Here is a 23,582-nt window from a genome sequence, read left to right on the forward strand (position 1 = left end):
TTTTAACTGCATTTTTTTAATTGATTGTAATTTTCTAATATAGTACTAAAATAATACAATATTTTAAACAAATGCTGCTGTTCATTACTGTTTTTTGTTGTTGTTGTTTTTTAAGTTTTTTGGTGGTCTATTAATATAACATTTAATTTCTTTAAAGTATGACTGGCTTGTAGCTTACTACAGTAGGATACTCCAGAGTTTTACCGTTTTCGAATCCATTCAGCCGAACTCCGGGTCTGGCGGTACCACTTTTAGCATAGCTTAGCATAGATCATTGAATCGGACAAGACCATTAGCATCTCTCTCAAAAAAATGACCAAAGAGTTTCGATATTTTTCCTATTTAAAACTTGACTCTTCTGTAGTTACATCGTGTACTAAGACCGATGGAAAATGAAAGGTTGCGATTTTCTAGGCTGATATGGCTAGGAACTATACTCTCATTCCTGCGTAATAATCAAGAAACTTTGCTGCCGTACCATGAGTGCAGCAGGCGTAATGATATGACGCAGCGCCTGAAAATAGTCCCCAGCTCAGTAACTTCCAACGTGACCGGGACTAAGTTTGTCTACCTATTAGACCTATTATCAGGCGCTGTGTCATATCATTACGCCTGCTGCACTCATGGTACGGCAGCAAAGTTTCTTGATTATTACCCAGGAATGAGAGTATAGTTCCTAGCCATATCAGCCTAGAAAATCGCAACTTTACATTTTCCGTCGGTCTTAGTGCACGATGTAACTACAGATGAGTCAAGTTTTAAATAGGAAAAATATCGAAACTCTGGTCATTTTTTTGAGAGAGATGCTAATGGTCTTGTCTGATTCAATGATCTATGCTAAGCTATGCTAAAAGTGGTATTGCCAGACCCGGAGATCGGCTGAATGGATTCGAAAACGGTAAAACTCAACTGTTTAAAGGAGACCTCTGCAACTCCAGCGAACTCTAGTCACTTCTTCGCTGATTTTCCCTTTTGTTGTCGCGTGTTTTCCCCACGAGCTCCCCCTACAGCTGTGGGAGGGGGCGTATATTTCACAACACAGTCGTAAAAAACTCACTTGCGGCGGCCTCCTCCTCCACCCTACCGCTGCTCATGTGCGTTTTTTTTTATCAAAGCCAACTGTATCGTGTGGAGCTATGTCTACCAAGGTGGGTAATCTGGTAATACATCATTCATGCGTGGGTGTTTATGTCGAATTGCCGTAAAGCAATTTGTGTTTCGCGCTCGTTCTCGTTCTAGTTCTCGTTTCTCACGAGACTTCCAATTTCTATCTTGCCGGGACGGTAGTCCCCAAGTTGCAAGGTTGGTTTTCCGCCTGGGAACGCTGGGGGGAGCGGGGAAAGTCACCAATATCACCAGAACAGGTTGTTTAACCATCCAAATGATTTCTAGACAGTTTTATTAAGTTAAAAAAGTTACCAAGTTCTCCTTTAACTCTGGGGGAGTTGTAAAATGAGCCTATTTCCAAAAAAAGTGGAGTATCCCTTTAAGCTACCGCTTCAAAATAGGTTGCTACACTGACTATAATATTGAGGGTCACAGTCTGTCCTCTGAATATGGGTGTAAGTCAGAGCACAGCTGTAAGTGCACAGAAAATATGTACCTTTCATTACCCTCAATGAGGAGTATTTCCATAATGCGTAGATTCATGCCATGCCATGCTATATTGCCTAATGCATTATCTCTGCTAAACACCTTGGGCTAAAGGATAGGCAAAACCAGGCTAATGTGGCTGCAGTAGGGAAATCTGGCTGAGGCTGAGGTGGAAGGAAAGCCCAGGCCATATCAAGCACCTTTTCAGCTGACTTGCTCTATTGGCTTTTAAAACTGTCTGTTTTTGAAAATGACCCCAGCGGCCTACTGATGGCTCACTGAATGCAGCAGAATTGGGCGAGCTGGTGTCTGCTGAGCTGGGCTCATATATCTGTGAGAAGATAGACTGCTTCCCTAAGGAGCTTAGAGTAAGAGGCCCAAACGCCAAACCGGGTGGAACTTTAATCAAAGCTGACTGCTGCGACTTGCAACTTTTCCGAAATAGAAATTAAGCCTTTAATCGCCACTTTTTTTTCATATTTTGTGTTTTGGCTCTGTAAAACCTAATCCCTGAGTGTTTGTGAGACTGCTGTCATGCTTTGAAGGCCCCACCGCCCAATGTTACTCATGTAAGTCACGTTCAAACGCAGGAGACGGGTGAGATCAATAGAAGGATGGAAGGCACATGCTGAGTGCAGCGGACAGCGCACGCCTAAACATAATATTTGTCTTGGCTCATTTCTGCTGCTGTTTAGAAGTGGAGACTGTGTGAAGAGGTGTTGATGAGGTTATAAACGAATGGCAGCTCATTAGCTCCTTGAAGTATTGCACACAAAGTTGAACGCCATGACTGAAGTACCTGCTCTTCAATCAATTAGCTGCCTGTAACAAAGCATGAGAGGATCAACACTGAAAACCCAATTATCAAACACACAGTATTTTTATACACTACCTTTCAAAAGTTTGGAGTTAAAAGATTGTTTAATGTTTTTGTTTTTTTTAAACAAGTCTCTTATTCTCCTCAAGGCTACATTTATATACAGTAAAATACAGTAAAAAGTATTGTGAAATATTATTATAATTTAAAATGCAATTTATTCCTGTGATGGCAAAGCTGAATTTTCAGCATCATTAGACTGGAGTCTTCAGTGTCACATGATCCTTCAGATCCTTCATGATCCTTCAGAAATTATTCTAATATTCTATCATCGGGTATATTCGGTACCCGATGATAGATGCTGCTTTCAAACGACCTTGTTCGCATTTGTTTTTAAGTGCTCTCTGCGCGTCAAAGGTTTCTATTTACAGTGTGTTTTTACAAGCATTCAGCATTGTAGACAATCACAATCATATCTGTTGAGCGTGTGAACGAAATGGCCAATCAGAGGTGCTAGTCAGTAAATTACTCAAAATCTACTCAACACCGCTGAAAACGCACAAGGTTTTGTTTTGTTTAACACAAGCTGTACGCTTGTGAATCCTTTAGTATAACTAATAAAGCGTAAACACAATAAATTCATTGTACAATTAAGACAGCTTTTTTAAAACGGGTGTTCTCATGAGAGTGCAGAATTCAGTGAGCTTGCGTTTAGAGAAAGACAGCCTTAATGATTATAAAGGGAGGCTCTTATCTTGCTTTCTGTTTATTTCCCATTCACAATCTAAATACAAGTTTAGTTTTTCATGCTGCCAACTACACTGCAATGTTTTTGGGTTGACAACCGAATTTAAATGCGTGATTGAATCAGAAACTGCGATGACTGACAGTGATCGGCAAGTACTTAATTTTAAAGTTTTAGCTCTGGTGTCGAAATTGGTACCAAGAACTGCTACATTTTTTAAATGGTATTGGTACGGACTACTGAAATTTTGGTACCGTGACAACCCTAAAAGCAACACGAAACTCCATGATGTTTTTTTTAATGATATAAAAACTATTTCATTTTCAGGCCTGCATGATAAAAAAATTATTTAATTAATTTAAATAGCTAATAGCCACTCCCCCTGAACACAAGGTGCAGGAGCTCAACTGAAATCACTTAATTTCTTCTAATTAAATAATTAATTATTTACCAAAACCACTTTTGTTACCAAAACCACTTATTATTTTAGAAAAACAATTTGGAGTTCATTTACACAACAACGATATGCTTAAAGCGATGAAGTTTTTCCTTTGAGTTTTCTGCTACAGACGACATCATTGGATCCGCAAAATTGACTAAAAACGCTGTATTCTGCTGCCAGGCCATTAGATGGCGAGGAAACACTATCGACTGAACATGTAAAACATGTGTGACATCATCGTCTTCAGAGATTCGTGTTTTTGTTGTTTACACAGAGACATTTTCATCTTCATTTTTACATTTTCAAAAACTTGCACTTTGAAATCCGTTTTCAAAGGTTTACGTTTGCAGGCACCCAAAACGCCACTGTCGTGAAAATGTACGGGCAAAACGCATAAAAAGTTTTACGTTTTTAGTTGAAAACGGTGTTGTGTAAACAGCCCCTTACTCACAGACAAATTCTTTTTTTTAGGGCACGAGCATGAAGCAAATTAGCTCAAAAGGGAAATATAAATAATTAATTATAACTTGCTATAATGAAATAGTAATATTTGGATCAGTTAATAGAATTAACTTGATGTAGCTGAATTAACATTACAATCAATTAATCTGTTCATCCAGCGAACACTTAGCATTGATCGTCTATCAACTCTTATAAAGGATATTTTCGTGGCCACAGAAAAATAACTCTTTCTTAGCATGTAGCTGTGATCGCACCGTTAAAGGGACATTGATTTACAAGCAGGGACCAGAATCAAAACTCACATGAATGTGCACAAAAGTTTCATTTGACTAAATCACGAACACAATGCGAATGTTGACTAGGAAATGGCAGAGCTCATTTAAACGCGTGAAACTGTTTGAATCAACATCATCATCCACCATGAAGCTTACGTACAAACAAGGATTTCTCATTTTACTTGAGCCGGAAAAAGATTAAAAGTTTGAAGCCCTGAGCCCTGATGGCGTCTTTACTCTCTCTCTCTCTCTCTCTCTCTCTCTCTTTCTCAGGTTGTGGATTGGAAGTTCAAAGTTAGACAGGTTCAAAGCTTCAGCAGGGGAACATTTGAATAAGCTTCTGCAATGTAGATACAAAACCCAATCCAGACGGTTTGCATTAAAAGTGCATTTTAGACCTGGCATCTTATTTTACACATAGCACAACTTTTTTAAAACGTCAAGACCGTTACAGAGACCGTGCTTTAGGAATGTCTACACCTACAGCGCAAGAGGTAATTATGGAGACAACATTCCAATGAGTAATTCAAACTGAGGTAATCCTCTCAGTCCGCCGGGATTCCTAGAGGAAATTAAATGTCGATCTGGATGCTGTAACCTTTGCATACTGCCAGCCTATTTTCTGTTTCCCTGCAAGAAGACCTTGGGACAAAAGAAGAGCAACTTTCTCAGCTATCAACTTTCAGCAACCCACAATGAAGTGCATCTACCACAATCGAGGCAGTTTCAGCAGAGCCTCGTTCATTTTCTTCAAAAACCAGATTGGGCGAGCATGCATCAATGATCGGAATTTCCTTTGTGTGAGCTGGTGTGAACAAAGAGGTCAACCGGGATACGCGATCACAGGGAGATCACATGTGCCCTCTATGCTTGCTATTATAATGCTGATGCAGAGGTCAATGGCGGCCTATTCATGGGAGCAAGATTATGATGGTGTAAAGGCCTCTATGTGGGCTCATATTAACAAATCCACCCCATGAGAACTCAACAAGCACATAGCACAAGCGACCTTAACCTGCTCTTCTCTTGTAACTCGACCCTTGCAGGGATAATAGAGGTAATGGGAGGCTGATCTAGAGGAAACCTATAAAGAACTGCTCTGAAGTTATGATGGCATTGAAAAAACAAGGCACGGATGTAATTCTGACCTTCTGCAGCTGCGAATGATTATACTGACGGGGCGCGACTGTATTCACAGGTTGGGAGCTCTGTGGCTCTGTGAGCTTCTGTATTTTAGCCCTGATTCAGCAATCAGGCTCTTTGTAGTAGGTCAGCATTGCGTTTCAGTGTCAAACAGAGAATGGCTTTAGGGACTGCAAACTCATCTAATATGATAATGAGTCCTGCTCAAAGGAACAGCTGGGCAGTTCTGGCTGCTACTATGCATGAAGCACTCCACTATGAAGGCCAACAGATATTGCACAGAATGAGTTAGCTTGATGCTAATGAAATGAAATGAGCTTTCTAAAGAGAAAAAAAACTATTTTGCATAAATGATGGTACATGATGCAGGACAACAAAGATTTTATAAAAGAGGTTACCTTGAACTATTTCGCTTAAAATCAGTCAACAAGAACCCTTTCTATTGCTCATTTAGAGGAGTCTTAGTAGCACTTCATTATAGAAACAGTTGCTTAAGGCAATGCACTTCAGGAAAAAACAATGTTTCTTTTTTTTTATATATATGTTCCGTACTCCCGAATTCATAATCTGTTCGCTATCGCTATCCGTTCCCACAGTTGACACACATGATTCTTATTAAGTCTTTGTCTATTCTGCTTCAAATTATAGCATAGAATTTAAGCATGCAGTTAAGACAATTCTACACAATAAAACAATATACAATATACAAAAAGATTTGATAACAGAACTGTGAGCTTGTTCTGTTCTTGTGACGGTAGACTAAAGATTTCTAGGGATGGGATTGTTAAACCGAGGGAACAATTGTGAGTATGGTTTATAAACTATGGGGACGAATTGAAAAACTGTGGCCATGATTTGTGGCTCTTGTTTTTTTTTTCTCCTACAGGTGACTTCCCGGGCTCCCTATGATCAGTATATTGACATCTATTAGTTACATTTTCTACCCTATTCACCTGGGGTGTCTTGCTTTAAGAATCAAGTTCAGGACTCACCTTAAGCTTGTCGAAGCGATCACTAAGCGAGGTGACCTGATGCTCGCGGTGCCGTCCCACCAGCTTGCAGAGAGCACAAATCAGCTGGTCGTCCACCACGCAGTACATGTTCACCTTCTCGTTCTCATGCTCCAAGCAGGCCAGCCCACGCAGCTGAGCGTCCGCCACCGGCTCCACCAGACGATGGCTGGTGAAGGGCTTCTTATTGGGGTGCGTGGCCCGCAGGCAGCGGTCGCAGTACGACACCTCGCACGTCACGCACGTCTTGACCGCCTCCCGTGGGGGCTCCTGATCGCAGAACTGGCAGCCGACGCGCTCTAGGGACATGGCGCTGCTGGCGGGGCTGCCCCTCGCGCTCCCGCCGAGCGTGGCGCTGTAGGGCCGAGGCCGGCGACTCTCGTTGGGGGAGTTGGGCCCACTGACGGAGGCCTTTTGGAAGCGGTCGATGATGTTCTGCAGCGTCACATTGCGCTTTAGGCCCTCCAGGCCGCGCTGATTGAGCGTGATGACGTAGCGGCAGGTGGGGCACTGGAAGGCGGAGATGGACTCGAGAGGCTTGGTGCTAGAGCAGTGCGAGACCAGGATGCGGTGGGCGCAGTTGAAGCACAGGCTGTGGGCGCAGGGTAGCAGGAGGGGGTCCTCAAACAATTCCAGGCAGATTGGACACGTCAGCTCGGACTCCAGTGTTTCCATCTTCAATTGAACCGATCTAAAGGTGACATCAAATCCCACAGAAGCTGGTCAGTCACCTGTGCGGCGGATAGCTACGGGTTAGTGGCAAGCAACTTTAGTGTGGCAAAAGCAGCACAAAGAGAAATTCCGCTCAAAAAACAAAAAGGATACAAGGTATAAAATCAGTGACTTGTGTTTATATGGTTTAAATAATATCAAAACCAGTTTTTTGTTTTATAGAAAAAACTAAACATACATATATACACACATATATATATATAGATATATATATATACATATATATGTATAGATATACATATACATATATACATATATATGTATACATATATATATATATATGTATACATATATATATATATATGTATATATATATATATACATATATATATATATATACATATATATGTATACATATATATATACACACATATATATGTATGTATGTGTATATACATATGTATGTTTAGTTTTTTCTATAAAAAACAACAACTGGTTTTGATATTATTTTTAGTATTCTTTATAGCTGCCAGTGTTAGCAATTCATCAGTACTCAACAAAAACATTAAAAAAGACAGATAAAAATAATCACTCTTAAAAATAAAGGTTCTTTATTGGCATACGTGGTTCCAGGAAGAACCTTTAACCTCCATGGAAATGTTGCAATCCAAAAGATTCTTTATAGTGAAAAAAGGTTCTATAGATATTAAAATGTTCTTCACACAAAGACAAAAATGGTTCTTTTAAAAACATTTTTGGGGTCTTTGGGGAACCAAAAATAGCATTATTTTGGCATCGCTGCAAATGATGAAACCTTTATTTTTAAGAGTAAAAGAGATTTTTGAGCGGAAAATCACTAGTTGTAAGCAGTTTGGTTAATGATAGCAAGCATACATTGATTTGTTAACAACAAAGCATTATATTTGGCTCAATAGTGGCAGCATGTTTAAGCTAATAGTTTTACATGGAAACATGATCAAGGATTGCCTTAAAGCTGCATTGACAGATGAGGATACATGATATTCCATTCACTTCTATTCATATGCATATGCTTTGGAACAGTAAACAGCACAGCAACTCGCACGCACACGCACACACACAAACACGCGCACACACACACACACACACACACACATGCGCGCGCACACACACACACACACACACACACACGCACACACACAAACACGCGCACACACACACACACACACACACACACACACATGCGCGCGCACACACACACACACACACACACACACACACACACACACACACACACACACACACACACACACACACACACCTGTTGGGCTTCAGCAAAGCAAATCAATGTCATCAAGCAACATCTCTGCCCATTGAATAAGACCCAATATGATGCATCACTTCACTTAAGACAGTTTAAAGGAAAGCTAAACCCCCTGAAGTAAAACCACTCCTACACATTTATTTTAAATCATACATTCGTGCCACATCGCTGCTGTTTTAATGGAAGGGCTTTAGCAGATTACAGTGTTTCTGCATTGATGAATATGAATGGGCCCAAATCAGCACAGCACATCACTGAGCACGGGCACCTGTGCCTCCAGCCTGCATGTTAAAATGTGTTTGTCTTTTCAGCTAATGAACTGTACTTCATGCAGTGTGATGATACACTGCCTGTTTGGTTAACATATACATATACAAGAAATTATAGTATATAATGAAATTTTATTACTACCTTTGAAGTAGGGATGTGCAAAATTATACAATTATAAAACTGATTAGTTGTTGGGTTGTCTGAGCGACAAGTCGGTCGTAACGTTAATCGCATGTAATTCTAAAATATACTTATGTCAGGCGTGTTTCTGGCACCATGTGTACACCAGACATGAGCAGAACAGTAAATCACTCTCATTATAATCAATGAAGTTGAAACTAGAAGCGTCCACAGTAGGATTGCTGTTATTATAAAATAAATATAATAAATAAATAATAAAACAAAAATAGTGGTGTTTGTAATAATAATAATACATATTATTATTATTATTAAATAAATAATAAACAAGTAAATAAATAATAAAAAATATTAAATTAAAAGTATGTTTAATAATATGTTTAGTTTGTTTAATAATTGTATTTTTCATTCATTCAGTAATATATTATTATGATTATTATTATTATTTGAGCTTACATTTTTTCTTTAGGCCTGTGTGCAGCCATGTGAATTCATATTGATTGCGCCAGACACCTCGATAGCTTTAAACGATTTCCATCTCTGATGTTGCATACAAATCAATGCAGGATTCCGAGCACAAGTAAAAGGCTATGATCATATTGCCTTAGTCTATCACATTTCCCTGCACCTTCAGATCTAACAACGACACCGTCCGTCTCCATCCTATCATTCTCACATTAGGCTTCAGCTCCATCCTCTTAAATGGCTATTGAGCGTGTCAGAATCTTTTAGACACACGGCTCTACTGGAGCAGCAAGTTACTGCCATTTCTGACAGGGAACCTGAAGCCTCTGACTGCTACTAAAAAATATCTGACAGCTCCTGTGAGGAGCCAAAATCTCTTGAAGTCAGCAGACATCCTGAGATTTTGTATTAAACCTTTAACTCGACAGGCACTTATGACGGCAAGCCAAGAAAAGCATGTGATTAAAGCAGCAGTGGACCAGTGGGAAACTGGATTAAGTCATTACTGGAAAAAATAAATAACATGCAGATATTATGGTAATAAGAGTTTGTGTCCTTGTGTGATAGTCACCTTGATGGATAGCAGGAGTGGTGTGCGAGAAAAAGAATAATTGAAAGTAGGGATGTCCCGATACCACTTTTTCACTTAGGAAATATCGTCCTTGAATCGTATCGACAACCACGAATCGCGATACGAATCGAATCGTTGTTAAAACGAATCGTTACACCCCTATTGAACAGTTTGAATCCATTCACGCGTATAATGATAAAGCGAGCATTTGAAGCGAAATAGACGCGCGTTCAGAGTAGGGATGTGCACGAATATTCGAATTTTCGAATATTCGATCTGTAATTATTATTCGAAAAATAAAATACTATTCGAATTTTATCGAATTTATGAAGCCGTAAATACTTTGCGGGTCGTAAATGCAGTGAATCCCTGATAAATCCCAAGCACTAACTCGCAGTTATAATTAAATGCACTGGGTGGCACTGTGGCGCATGTTTAACAAGTTGTTTGTATTTGATCATAATGTCGTCGTCTGCCTCGCGAAGTTTGGAATTACTAGTCGAAAATGAGGTTACTAAATGATTTTACAAAATGGAATTACTTTATTAATTAATTAATATGGAGTTATAATATCATCACCACAATGAGAAATCACATGAAATCCAAACAGCAGTCGACCAAGGAAAGACAGCTGTCTATCACTGCATCACGACTGCAGGTAAGCGCAGCTGTAGTGCGAGTGATCCGAGATGATAACTTATCTAATAATAAAATGATTTTGAGGTATATTCTTCCTTTAAGTTTTCTTTGAGAGAGAGGTTTAAGAACAGAAAACGCAAGGTGCTGTTAGAAACTTAGAACTAGAACACCGTTATCTTTGTTTCTCTGAAACGTCTGTCAGCGCAGCGCGTTTTCTCACTCGAGCATAAATTGCTCGCGGCGTCCATCCATGTGGATATTATTGTTTTTCTCAACATAAACGTGAAACAATATAAACACGATAATCATATGCTGACTCGAGTGTATGTGTACATTCTGTACGATAACTGGCGCAATCTGCTACTCTGCTTTATTAGGCGTTTTTTTCCGTTCGCGCTGCTTGAGCTTATATCCTTTTGTTCTTATATTTTTTTGTTTACACATAGGCCTACTGTTTAATGTTTTCAATTAAAAGAAAACTTTAACACATGTTGTAAGCTTGTTGTGTATATTGCCTAATCGTAAGCTTCTTCAGAAATGGTGACAAAACTTTAAAAAAAAATTACCTTAAAAAATAACGTATTTTTCGTTAAACGTCATTTAAATAAACGAATATTCGAATATTCGAATTTTATGAGCACGAATATTCGAATGCAATATTTTTGAAAAATGCCCATCCCTAGTTCAGAGCTAAGGCTGGGCTACAGATTAGGTGTCCCTAAAAAACCCACATATGTCTATGCGCGTATCTAACAGTAGTTTCGCATTACATTAATTAATGTGCACACGAGTTTTATTTATTTTTATACCGTGTATTCTCAGTGTAAATCCATGCACCGAACCGTGACGCACGTACCGAACGTACGTTCAATACGAATACACGTACTGTTCCACCCCTAATAGGTATCGGATCTATTTTTTTCTCCCCTCCGATACCCGATCTAGTGTTCTGGGCCAGTATCGGCACGATACCGATGCCGTGGATCGGATCGGGACATCCCTAATTGAAAGTTTGCGCTGGGGTGTCACACTATTCCGGTATTGACAATAACCATGATATTTAAAAATCAAAGATTGACATCATGTTAATACTACCCATGATGATGTAATAATATCGTAAATAATCCATCTTGTTGACACGCCAACATGGTAGGTGGCACCTTAATGTTGGTTGCCATTCTTCATAAAACAGAAAAAAAAAGACGACACAAAATCATGTCAGAGATGACAACAGACTAAAGTGAAACACTCCACTCGCCACCAAAAAAAGTTTGCTCGCCAATGTGGGACTTTTTGGATCCTGTAAAGGAGTGTCAATCAAAAGTACTTTAATTTTGTATGCTTTTAAACAAATATAGTTACAAACTCTTTCTCTCTATCTCACTACACACACATTTTGAGGGTAAATGACTGGCTAAAAAAACTTGTGGAGACTGTGAAACAGAATTGAAGCAAATGCTGAAACTCAGGCTGAAACCATTAGCATGAGTGAACAGAACTGCTCTTAACTTTTCTATACAAGTTCAAATTGTTTGCCACCGTTAGTTCCATTGGCAGTTATCCAAACACACAGGACTTAGATTAGAAAAGAGCAAAAGCTTGCCTGGTAATCTGGCAGTTCTGATAGAGCAGGGGTTTTCAAACTGTGGGTCGCGACCCATTTGTGGGTCGCAGATTGGGAAGAGGTGGGTCGCGCAGTCACTATTGGCTGCAGCTAATGAATGACACACACACAAACATTTTGCACGATGTACCAACGTTAAATAGAAATCGCTATGAGATCGCATTACACAGGAGAATTCAAATGTCACGAAAGGCGCTGCGTTTCCCAAAAGCATCGTGTGCCTAAGTAGATCGTAAAACCGTTGCCACTTATGGTCTCTACGATCAGCTTAGCTCCCGATGCTTTTGGGAAACGCAGCGGAGACCTGAATCAGCCTTTCGGGACATTTGAATTATCCGGTGTAATGCGATCTCATGCAGAATGCAGAGCAGTGATTGGAGTAAACGAGTTTCTTCTTGTTAATAATGCGCACAGAACCGCTTAATGAACCGCGCCGCTCTGAGACGCTGAAATTGTTAACACAACACGTCGCAAGCGCGCGCTTCATGAAACAAATCGCACTGATTTCTCTGTCGTCTGTGCAACACAGCACTGTTGTCTTTCAGAGATATGGTCGTCGTAAGAGTGCATTGTTTGCGTTCCCTTGCATGCATTTTGCTACAACGCAAAAAATATAGCCTATATATAAAAAGTATTTCACATGTACACACACGAGCACAAAAGCGTTTTCTGCTCTGAACAACACAATGAATTTAACAACACTCGCAGCATACATATTAGTATTGAAATTCTAGGTCCTGGGCCTACTGTCAAATTAAATTATTAGTCTACTATATTTTTTTATATTCTGATTTTTGTCATATCAAACCTTTGGTTATGATTAAGCTTACTTAATCTTTTTTCATTTATTTAAATTTGTTCTGCCATGACTGGTAAATCAGTTGAGGAAGCAGACAAAAACTACTCAGTATTCTTCACATTATTTCAACAGCCATTAGGCTGTTAGGCTCTCAATTTTTGATAATGTGCCAAAAGTTTGTATTGCAATTAAACTTGTCATTCATACTATAACAAGGAAAAAAAAACTGCTCCAAAGAGAACTAACGCCTCCCACCCCACATTCATGCTTTAAAATTATTTTATATTTTGGTGGGTCTTGAGATAGATTATTCTTGTCTAGGTGGGTCCTGGAATGGAAAAGTTTGGGAACCCCTGTGCTAGAGAAGAAACAATCAGCAATTGTATTTAAGGCGGGACTTGCATGTGCAGTAAGCGATTTCTGAGAATCATTGTTGAATTCTGTTGATATATGAAAAATCATCCCAAACAAACACGCTCCCCCAAAATGCATGAACAGGCATAGCAGAAGCGAAGTAAATAAATCTTAACGAAAAATAGAGCGAAGATGACAAACGACAAAGAAGAACAAAAATGAACATACAGTACACGAATATATGCAAGTAAGAGTTCACTGTTAGTAGCCAGCAGCACACACTCAAAACCAATGTTACTCACATATGGAGCAGAAACAACGTAACCTCGGCATCCATTTTCAGGCTTTCCCGCTTCAATCTCTTCAACAATGGAAAGCTTTTCTAATATTACGCGTGACCTAAAGCTCTTGCCTGATCATAACCATTCTTTTTCCAGTGATATTCCTCTGACCTTTTCTCTTTTGTAATGTCTCTCAGCCATCTCTCTTTCTACAGTCTTTCTTCAAATCTCCCTCTTGCTCTCTCTCTCCCCTCCCCCATCAAAAGTGTACACGCCCCCTACTGCTGATTGGCTACAAGTTTGTTGAGATGCTCGGCCCGATCCACTTTCAACAGTGTTTCCCAAAAATCGTTTACTGCACCTTTAATGAAGGTCACAATGAGGTGATGAGGTCAGCAGATCTGTCTATACAGATCTGATGTTTTAAATGCAGATATTTGAAAACGTACAGAAAGCATCAGGAGGTTTAGCATGTAAATGTCAAGTTTAAGTGTAACAAGCAGAATAAGTGATAGATTGGAGAAGTGGAGAAGCAAACAGTTTACTCCTTTCAAAGAAAGACACCACATCATATAATCTGATTCTGATGAAGTGCTCCATATGGAGGCTGATCAGAGTCTGCTTTTGCTCAAGAACAGCCCTACTCAGGCACAAACACTCATGCACAAGATCTCAGAGCCGAGTCTGGTTTATTTGATCTGTTCTCGGCTTGATTATGGCATTATTTCCCCCTTTGATGTTGAATTGGAATAAAAAAAGATGGAAAGCAGTCTCTAAAAGAGATGACTCATATGGTAATGATTTAACAAAGCCACTTAGTGCTCAATCGAAGATGCACACGTATATCAGGTGCCTAACATGTTTGCCTGAACGCAAGCCTAGCTGCTGATATATTTGCTAATAATACAAGATAATACAAATGTCATCTTTCTCAAATAATGTCAAGATAACTTTATAAAATACAAATTCTAAGCAAAGCTAGTTTAAAAGATGGCAGTTGCATTCCAGTCTCAGGCTCTCCTGGGACTCTACTTATTCTGTGTCTGTTAGGAAAAAGAAAAACCAACACCCATGCGTCACTGAGAAGTATGGCATTTCTGGAACAATGACAATTAGCCTTGTCAAAACAATAGGGGCAATTCACTTTTAAAATGTCTTTAAGGACTGCTCTTCCTTGAATTATATGCATACAATGATAATGAAACAATTATTACTTACAGCTCATATAAAGGGTCTATCTATCTATCTATCTATCTATCTGGTATAATAGAAAGTCTACCGGTTGACATATAGACAAAACAAAGCAACATTTTTGTCCTTAGTGGAGTAGGTTATATGAGAAATATGTTCATACAATGAAAACACGTCTAAACAACGAACTCCATCTGGGTCAGTAATTCAGGCTAGTATCACATATATCATTACATCAGTTTAAGCACTTGTCCATTCCAGAATTTTTTTTCTAAATATAGCCTACAATATACAATCTAGTGGTTGACTGAGATGGATTTTTACGTGTCTGACAACTAGAGAGCAAAGTGGTCGATAAGATGGCAATCCATTATACCATATGATATAGTGTAATCCAATTCACGCTGAAATTAAACATTTCCTCAAACTTTGACAAAAATATTAGAATTCGATATGAAGTAAAACTAGAATGACACCGGAATCTTTAATAAACCTCCTATAACACTGACCTACCATCCATATGGTATAATATAGGCCCTCGCAGCCAGGACACAAGATAACCCACTGTGCTGGCATTCCCTGGCAGGTCCGTCCAGAATTAGGAAGTATGTTGTCTGATGTTTGTAAGTGGCTTACTGTGGTGCTGGGTGGGCCAGTGGGTCAGACTCCACCCTGCGGCCCAGACACACTAATGGAGCCATTTATCTCCTGTCAACCTGCAGCTGGTTACCGGTTCCCCACTGCATCCTCTGCCGCTTGAATAGCCAGAGCAGGAGTCACGGGCAAAGAGGAAGTCTAGACCGGACACAGCACCACTGGAGCACTACTGCCCCACACCTCACAGACGGATGAAGACACATCGATTAAAAATGAGTGACTGGACTTTGGGGATTCCCAGAGCTCTGCTGTTAGGACAGGTGCCAGGGAAGCCATTCACAGTTTATCACCTCCAAATTTGTTACGACTGACCTGCCGTCAAGCCGAGTGGCGGCTGATGTGAGCAGGAGGGGTGTTTAAGAAAGCCAAGAGTGGCAAATTCTACACCGTGGGATTCTTAAAAAGGAACATTTTGTGCTGGATAGAGTTGCTTTATGATCCTTTGGAGTTTCAAAGTTTTAGATTTTACTTTATAGTCTCTACAGATCAGTGTATTATTCACTATAATATATTCACATTACTCATATAAAGCACCAGTACATAAAGTTCTTTGAGGAAATATGTTCTCATATAGCGTTGAATATTTGGTCCTTGCTTAGGCGAATAATGTTGCTCATACTCAATGCATCGTTAATACTACAGACATGAACATCTCAGATATTGAGGCTTGTTGAGCAATAATGTCTGCTATTATAAGTGATTTGACTTAATGATATTTCTTCATAACGTTCTCCTGGTGGACAATTAAAAAAGTGTCTAAAAATTCTAAATTGAATTCAGACATTACAACATTATAATTATACAGTATGAAAAATGGATATTCATTTGGAGATTTGGTAAAAGATTATATTTAACAGTCATTAAATTACTAGTCAGAGATTTATTTTAGTTGAGTGTTAGAGCTAAATGTAAAAATATGCATGCACATCCAATATGGACCAATACAATTATATTCTCTAATAAATGATCAATAACCAATATAGAACATAAGTACTGTGTGTTCCAAGAAAAAATCTTCTAGACTTACATCGAAGGCAGGAGCTGAGCCATAAAGTATATAGACTTGGGGCTTCTTCAGAAAAAGTAAAAATCTAGCTATAAAGAAGCCCTGCATTTGATATGCAGGAATAAAAATGTGTATATAATGGCCACAAATTAACAATTTCTTCCCACGACTTACAATTGACTAATTTGTTCCCTCGTATTAAGTAAATTGTGCGCATAATATAATTTGTTCCATCATTTTACTAAATCGTGGCCCCATTGTAATAATGTTTTCCCAATGTGTTCACTTGTTTTAGTTAAATTAAACTGAGGGAACAAATTTAACAAGTCGAGGGAATGAATTCTTAATTTGTGGCCATGATTTACTAAAATGAGGGAACGAATTAAAAAGTCATGAGAAAGAATTCTTAATTTGTCCCCATAATTTACTAAAACGAGAGAACATTATTCATTCGTGGCCATAATATATAGATTTTTGGCCATGTCATGTTCCTGGCTCTGTAAATATTTGTTGAAATATCTAGAAAAAGAAAATGTACACAATGTATTGTGAATTAATACAAATAGGGTTATCACCTGAAAGTCATCAGTTGAAGCTTCATGGTGCAATAATCACCACACGAACTCTTCAACGTATGTCAATGCAAAAAAGTCTTTGACCCTCGCTGATACATTTATGAAAAGCTCAATCCCACAAGAGTGCTGGAGTGAATAAAAGCATGCAGGTGTGTTTCAACTGAAGTGCCTGGCATAGAATCCACGGCTCTTCACCACTGCGTTCCCTTATCCACCCTCGACTGCTAAATCTTGCCATATATATAAATATGACACACGAGAGCCCACACTGAGTAATAATCTGTTCACCCACAGCTAACGCTTTGAGCCAAACAGGTGAGCCATTGTGCGAGTGCAGGCACCGAACATGTGTCTTCTGTACAGTAAACCCGTCTACTTAATATAAGACATGCCGATTTTCTGCAGTGATTACCATTAACAAAAGACGTGAGAGAGACAGAACTGAGCTGCAGGAGTTAGTATGCAGTAAGCATTTCTCAAATATCTGATGAGAACAAAAGGTTATGGATGTTAATTACAAATTACAGGATTATTCCACCGACGACTTCATGTGGAACTGAGACATGTCGCTAATTAAATAAGCGTTCTGAAGTACACAGCGATGCTAGAACAGGACCCAAAGGGTGAATACGCCTTTAACAGGTTGAAGTATTGCTTAAACAAGCGATTTATTTCATCCCCCGTGGGACAGGGTAATAAGGGTATGTGTTAGGCCTGTTTTTAGCAGCACCGCAGGGAGATTTCAGCCGCGATTGGCTTCAGCTCAACCTAACCATGTAGCCACACAGGGAGAGTCAACACAAGACTGCCTAGATCTCGAAAGTAAGTGGTCAGTCTCTCAAACCATAAGTGCTACTTTATTTATTTTTAATGTCAAAGCTTGAAATAGAGGGCAGACTTGGATAATTGCAGTGGATGTGTTTTTTTTTAAGGATACACAATGGCTGTCTGGTCACTAAGGTCATAGATGGCCATTTACATGATGTGTTTTCTCCACTTTTGAAAGGGCTACACTGTTCAAAAGTTTGAGGTCGGTAAGTTTTTTTTAAATAAGGTTTTTTTTATACTCACAAAGGCTGATCGAAAATACAGAAATATTGTGAAATAGTATTACAATTTAAAATAAGTGATTTCTATTGTAATCACTTAATTTAAATATTTTAAAATGTAATTTGTTCCTGTGATGGCAAAGCTGAATTTTCAGTGTTGCATGATCGTTCAGAAATCATTCTAATATGCTGGTTTGCTGCTCAAAATACATTTCTTATTATTATCAATGTTGAAAACATGATGATACATTTATTTCAGGATTCTTTGATGAAAAGAAAGTTAATAAAAAGAACAACATTTATTTTAAACAAATCTTTCATCTAGAAGACATTATAAATGTCTTTACTGACAATATAATGAATCATTGCTGAATAAAAGTATTAATTTCTTTCAAAAAATAAATAAATATAAATACCAGTTAGGAACAGAGACACTACTCTTATTAGTGAGAGTACTACTTCTTATTCAGAACCAGTTCAACATTAAAAAAAAAAAAAAAAAAAAAAAATTCAGTACAGAGTGACCAGATAGCACAACCAATGTAGACCAATTACAGACCGAAATATTTAAATGATTTGGTTCTTTTTAGTGAAAAAAAATAAATAAAAATTTGCGCAACCAGTGGTCTGATTCCCAAACGATGGATAAAATGAGCCAGTTCTTTTTAGTTACTGTATATTATTATATATGACAATGTGTAGCTAAAGATACACATTATGAGCTTTCTCAGTAGTATTTTATAACAAATATATATGAATATGTTTAGTACAGTTGTTTAATTTAGAATTAGAGTCAATTATTAGACTGCATTTATTCCAGCTCTAAAAAGACTGTGAAAAGTCATTAAAAAAAAGTGTGTAAACACACCTTTAGCAAGAATTGTTTGAATTGATTGATTATTGAAATGATTCCTTGGGAATGGAACTGCATTTCTTTTCCCAAACATTTTTTTTTTTCCTTACAAGTCATAAAAGAATGGAGTAACCAGAATCGTTGAGTCATTAAATTCTTTACGAATCCTGTTTCCATCACAAGTAACAATTCCCAGAGGTGTGGTGTGTTTTTTTTTAAGTTTTTTTTTAGACCATATAGCACATCAAATGTGTCATATAAAAAAAGTAGTGAGAGTTTTTCACACCAAGAGATTACAGTAGCTTCTACTTCACTGTGACCCTTGTGGGTGCTGTCCTCCACATCCTCTCTCTGACACTGGGCTAGCTTAATCAAACATGTGGTTCTATTCATAGAATGTAAACAGTGGCGTGGTGGCTTAGTTTTGTGGAGATCAGAGCAATGGCCGCTGACTAGAGGTTCAACGCTCGGCATCTGCAAAAACACGGATGGGTAACCTTCACAATCGAAGACCACGGATCCAGGTCAGAGCCCATCTGGTGCCCTACTACCACTCGGGAATAACAGGGTTGTGAAATGATGGAAAAGGCTTCCTTTGTCCCAGATATGGAAGTGGCAGGATCTTGATGTAGGAGGGAGGAGCACACACCAGTGGAAATGTGTCTTGTGTTTCACAACATACTGTAGTCACAAATAAAATGTAAAAAGTGTATAATTTTTCCGGAGACTTTTTTTCTTCCTGAAACATTGTGGTTCTGTGGGGCTTTTTCTGACACACAATGGCGGATAGGGCATTATTACAAGCATTTTGGAAATAATCTTTGTGTGATTGTGTGTGTTTTTCTGTTTGGTGCTGCTAGTGGCACAAATACTCACATCACCTTTAACAAAGCAGCACCTTAAACATCTAAAATAAATTAATAAATGGAAAAAAGAAAAATTTCTATTAAACACAAATATATACATATAGTTTGGAAACGGTACGATTTTTTTATTTTTTATTATTATTTAATAATTATTAATTAACTATTTAATATTTTAATTTAATTAAAACCTTTATTCAGAAAGCATTTAATTGGTCAAAAGTTTGTTTTTTTTTACAAAGAATTTATATAAATGATGTTCTTTTGAACTTTCTATTCATCAAATAATCCTGAAAAAAATACACAAAAATTAAAATTAAGGTCTGAAGTAAAATGCATGTACTGGATAGTCCAAATACAATGAGAGTTTATATGTATAAATTACAGCAACCATAAATGTGACATGAAAAATAAGACTTACGACTAGCTTATTTCCCTGAACAATATTCAGCCCAGAATTGGGGTCAACACCTTAGTTTCACTACAACGACAGATTCTGTTTGTAAAATTAATTATTTACCTCCTGTAGATGGAACTGACGCCAAATAGACCAAACGCAATTGAGGTAATACTCTAGAAAGACTTGCCACTGTCCTAATGCTCTTAGCTGAAGAGTTGTCAAACACTAACAGAATACCTTCACGCTTTCTCTCTCTACTACCCCAAAGCACGTCCATTATTGATGTGCATTTGCTCTGGTGAGAACAAAAACGGGATAAAAATGCACAAAATCTCATGAAACATTAAGCGCAGATTATGGAGAAACAGGCTAAATAAAAAAGAGCTGTCGAGAGTTGGTTACATTTATTGCCTTAGTGTTCCTGATTCGGACTACTGACTCTATGTCTTCACCTCCAGTTCATTCATGGAAGAGACAGGGGTGAGAATTTGAAAGTGCTTATGCTGCTGTGTCCAATGTTGAAGTGAATCCTCGCAGGAAGAAAAACAGGTATGAGAACAAACTGTCCCACTGGAGCTAACAGAAGAGCATCAGAAGCTTTTAGGCTGTGGTTCAGCATCCGCACAGGCATCAGACCACATAAATACCCTTTGATTTCTCCATTTTACATGTCAAGAAATCGATTCACAAATATTAAAGATAACTGCGAGTTTCTCTGATGTTTCCAGCCTGTGATTTTCTTACATATTCTTTGATATTCCCTCTATTTCATGCATTTTGGAGAGCAAAATGCATTGAATCTCTAAACATTAGTAGGTCTGGTTCAGCATTGCGGTGGATGTCCCTGCTGACATGCATTAAGAATTTGATCAATAGGAGTGTAAACATGCAAAAGCTGCAGCAAATCCTTTCGTTATGCCGCACCATAAACACAATTTCACTTGCAAAAATTCATTTTCAATCTTCTTTCATTTCCAGTTTGCTGACACAAAATATGCGAGGAACTGACTACCAAACTAATGGCGTACCTTTTCGCTAAATTTCCCATAAATATGCTAATTTGCCATAGCCTGAATGAAATGCAGCCTGTGCCGCACATAAATGGCAATCTGATGGGTTGCTGTGTAGAGTCTCAAACATAATCTGCATTCCCATCTGACAAATAGTGAACACCAGAATCTGCTACAGTATCATGGGTATCACTGATCCTATCCAAATATTTAAAACAAGTGCCTCCGCATTTTAAAAGTCACCATACCTGGAACTAACTGATTGTGGTCACTAGCAAGAGTACCATGTTTTTTGGTACCATGATAACACCATGTTTTTTGTCTTGTCTTTAAAGGGGTCATGACATGAGAAATTCGAGCTTTTAACATATAAGACGTCTTGTTTTAAGTTGTATAGCTTAAAACATCCTCCTCATATAAACAAAGCATTTATTTAATCAAGCTCCAAAAACAGCTCATTTGGATATTGTGGGATCTATGACGTTACATAGGCAAATACATTTGCATATGACTACCTCCAGAACAAGACATTGACGAAATGATGTATAACATCATTGTAGCATAGGCCCCGCCCACTATTGTTCAGTCGCTTAATGGCTGACACCTTTGTGCACAGCGGATGTGAGCGTCACGTCAAAAGCAAATAGATTATAATCACTGACATGATCTACACTGGATACAGTAGGCCTATACAGATAAGTGTTCAATGTCTGACGTACTCCACATGTTCGAGTCTGCCTACAACAGGACAAATGGAAGAGTGAACGAATGTTTGCTTTGATGCGTTCAGTTTAAACAGCTTGTTTGCCTCTTTGTACAGATTTCCGAAGGATCCCAGTGTCAGGAACAAGTGTAAAGACCATTGCACACCGAGTCCGAAATTTTCGTATGCGTTTTTTCGTGTCCGTCAGCATTAAAATTCGTCACGCATAGAAACCTTGCACACTGAGTCCGATGCATATTTATTAAACCTTTGCGGAAAAAAAAGCAAAAAATACAAAATGGATTCATTAAGCAGTGAGGATGATTTTGTTGCCCTCTTTCTTCTTAAAAAGAGAAAAAGAAATTGGAAATATTGGGTCCATCCAATCCTGAGATTGCGCCGAGAGGAAGGAGATGCGAAATTATCCCGAGCGATTCAAAATTTACCTCAGAATGTCAGTGGAACAGTTTGATGCTTTGCTAGCGATACTGGAGCCACATATTAAAAAGAAGACCACCAATTTCCGTGAACCAATCGATCCTGAACAGAGACTGACAGTATGTCTAAAGTATGGACACACACACACACACACTCACACACACACACACACACACACACACACACACACACACACACGGCCGTCGGAAGCGCTGGGCAGACAGAACAGCTGTATCAGGTTATATTTTATTCAGTGTCTTTGTAATCCACATTTTGTTTTTCATACAGTAGGCCTACTATGTGCTGCGAGACTTGTACGGTGGCTCTGAAATGTCAAAAAACCTCTCAAAAAACTGGCTGTGGATGCGAAAAACGCAGAAAATCGAACCCGATCCGATTTTTTTTTATTACGGACGAAAGTTTCGTGGACGGTGTGCAAGCGTGATTGACATAACGTGAGGTCGATTTTTTTTTTTAACGTGCGGAAATTTCGGATGCGAATTTCGGACTCAGCGTGCAATGGCCTTAAGGGTTATTTTTAGTGGTGCACAAAATCACATCGGAGGATTATATGTTTGTTCGGAGAATTTGACTGCAGATTGTTTTGTAACCAAGGCAGAGTGTAACGGAGAGTTCGCAAAGAAACATTTTGTTGCAGATGCATTGCAAACTGCAAGTAAACAATTTATAAATGCTCTGTCTGTAAATTAAGTTTTTATATGGATAATGTGTTCAAAACACTTACTCGCGTGCAATAGCGACGGGCGTTGTTTCCTATGCAATGACGTTAGCCAATCATAACAGTGGCCATTTACTGACAAGTCATTAAGTCAGTAAGGGGCGGCTCGCCCCTTAAAAACAGATCATTTTCAAGGTTTAGTTCACCCCAAAAATGAAACTTTTGTCCACATTTTCTCACCCTCATGTCGTTCCAAACCCGTAAGACTTCCGCTCAAATTCGGAACACAAATGAAGATCTTTTCAGAGAGCTTTCTGTCCTTCCGTTGACAGCTATGCAACTACCACTTCGACGCAAAAAGTTCATTAAGAGATCGTAAAACTAATCCATTTGAATTGAACGGTTTAGTCCAAATTTTCTGAAGAGACACGATCACTTAATATGATGAACAAATTTAATTTAGGCTTTTATTCACATATAAACATTGATCAGTGAACATAAACAGAAGCTCAACCGAACATGCTTGACGCTCGAGAACAAACCTCACTGGTTCTT

At 38.6% G+C, this 23,582-nt stretch overlaps 1 protein-coding gene across 7 annotated transcripts in view; it reads right to left on the bottom strand.

Moving 5' to 3' along the window:
- The window catches only part of mid2 (midline 2), a 158,236-nt gene that overhangs the window by 61,410 nt on the left and 73,244 nt on the right, over nt 1-23,582 (bottom strand). For 4 of the 7 annotated variants that reach the window (XM_084430326.1, XM_084430322.1, XM_084430324.1 and 1 more), the window contains one exon: nt 6,470-7,178. In XM_084430326.1, coding sequence (XP_084286452.1) covers nt 6,470-7,162 — 693 coding nt within the window. In that variant the 5' untranslated portion in view covers nt 7,163-7,178. Of the gene's footprint in view, nt 1-6,469; nt 7,219-23,582 lie in introns of all 7 variants that reach the window. The other 3 variants (XM_084430323.1, XM_084430325.1, XM_084430321.1) reach the window with 1 other exon arrangement.

The sequence above is a fragment of the Rutilus rutilus genome, assembly GCF_951802725.1.
Source record: "Rutilus rutilus genome assembly, chromosome: 14".
NCBI classification, from domain to species: domain Eukaryota; kingdom Metazoa; phylum Chordata; class Actinopteri; order Cypriniformes; family Leuciscidae; genus Rutilus; species Rutilus rutilus.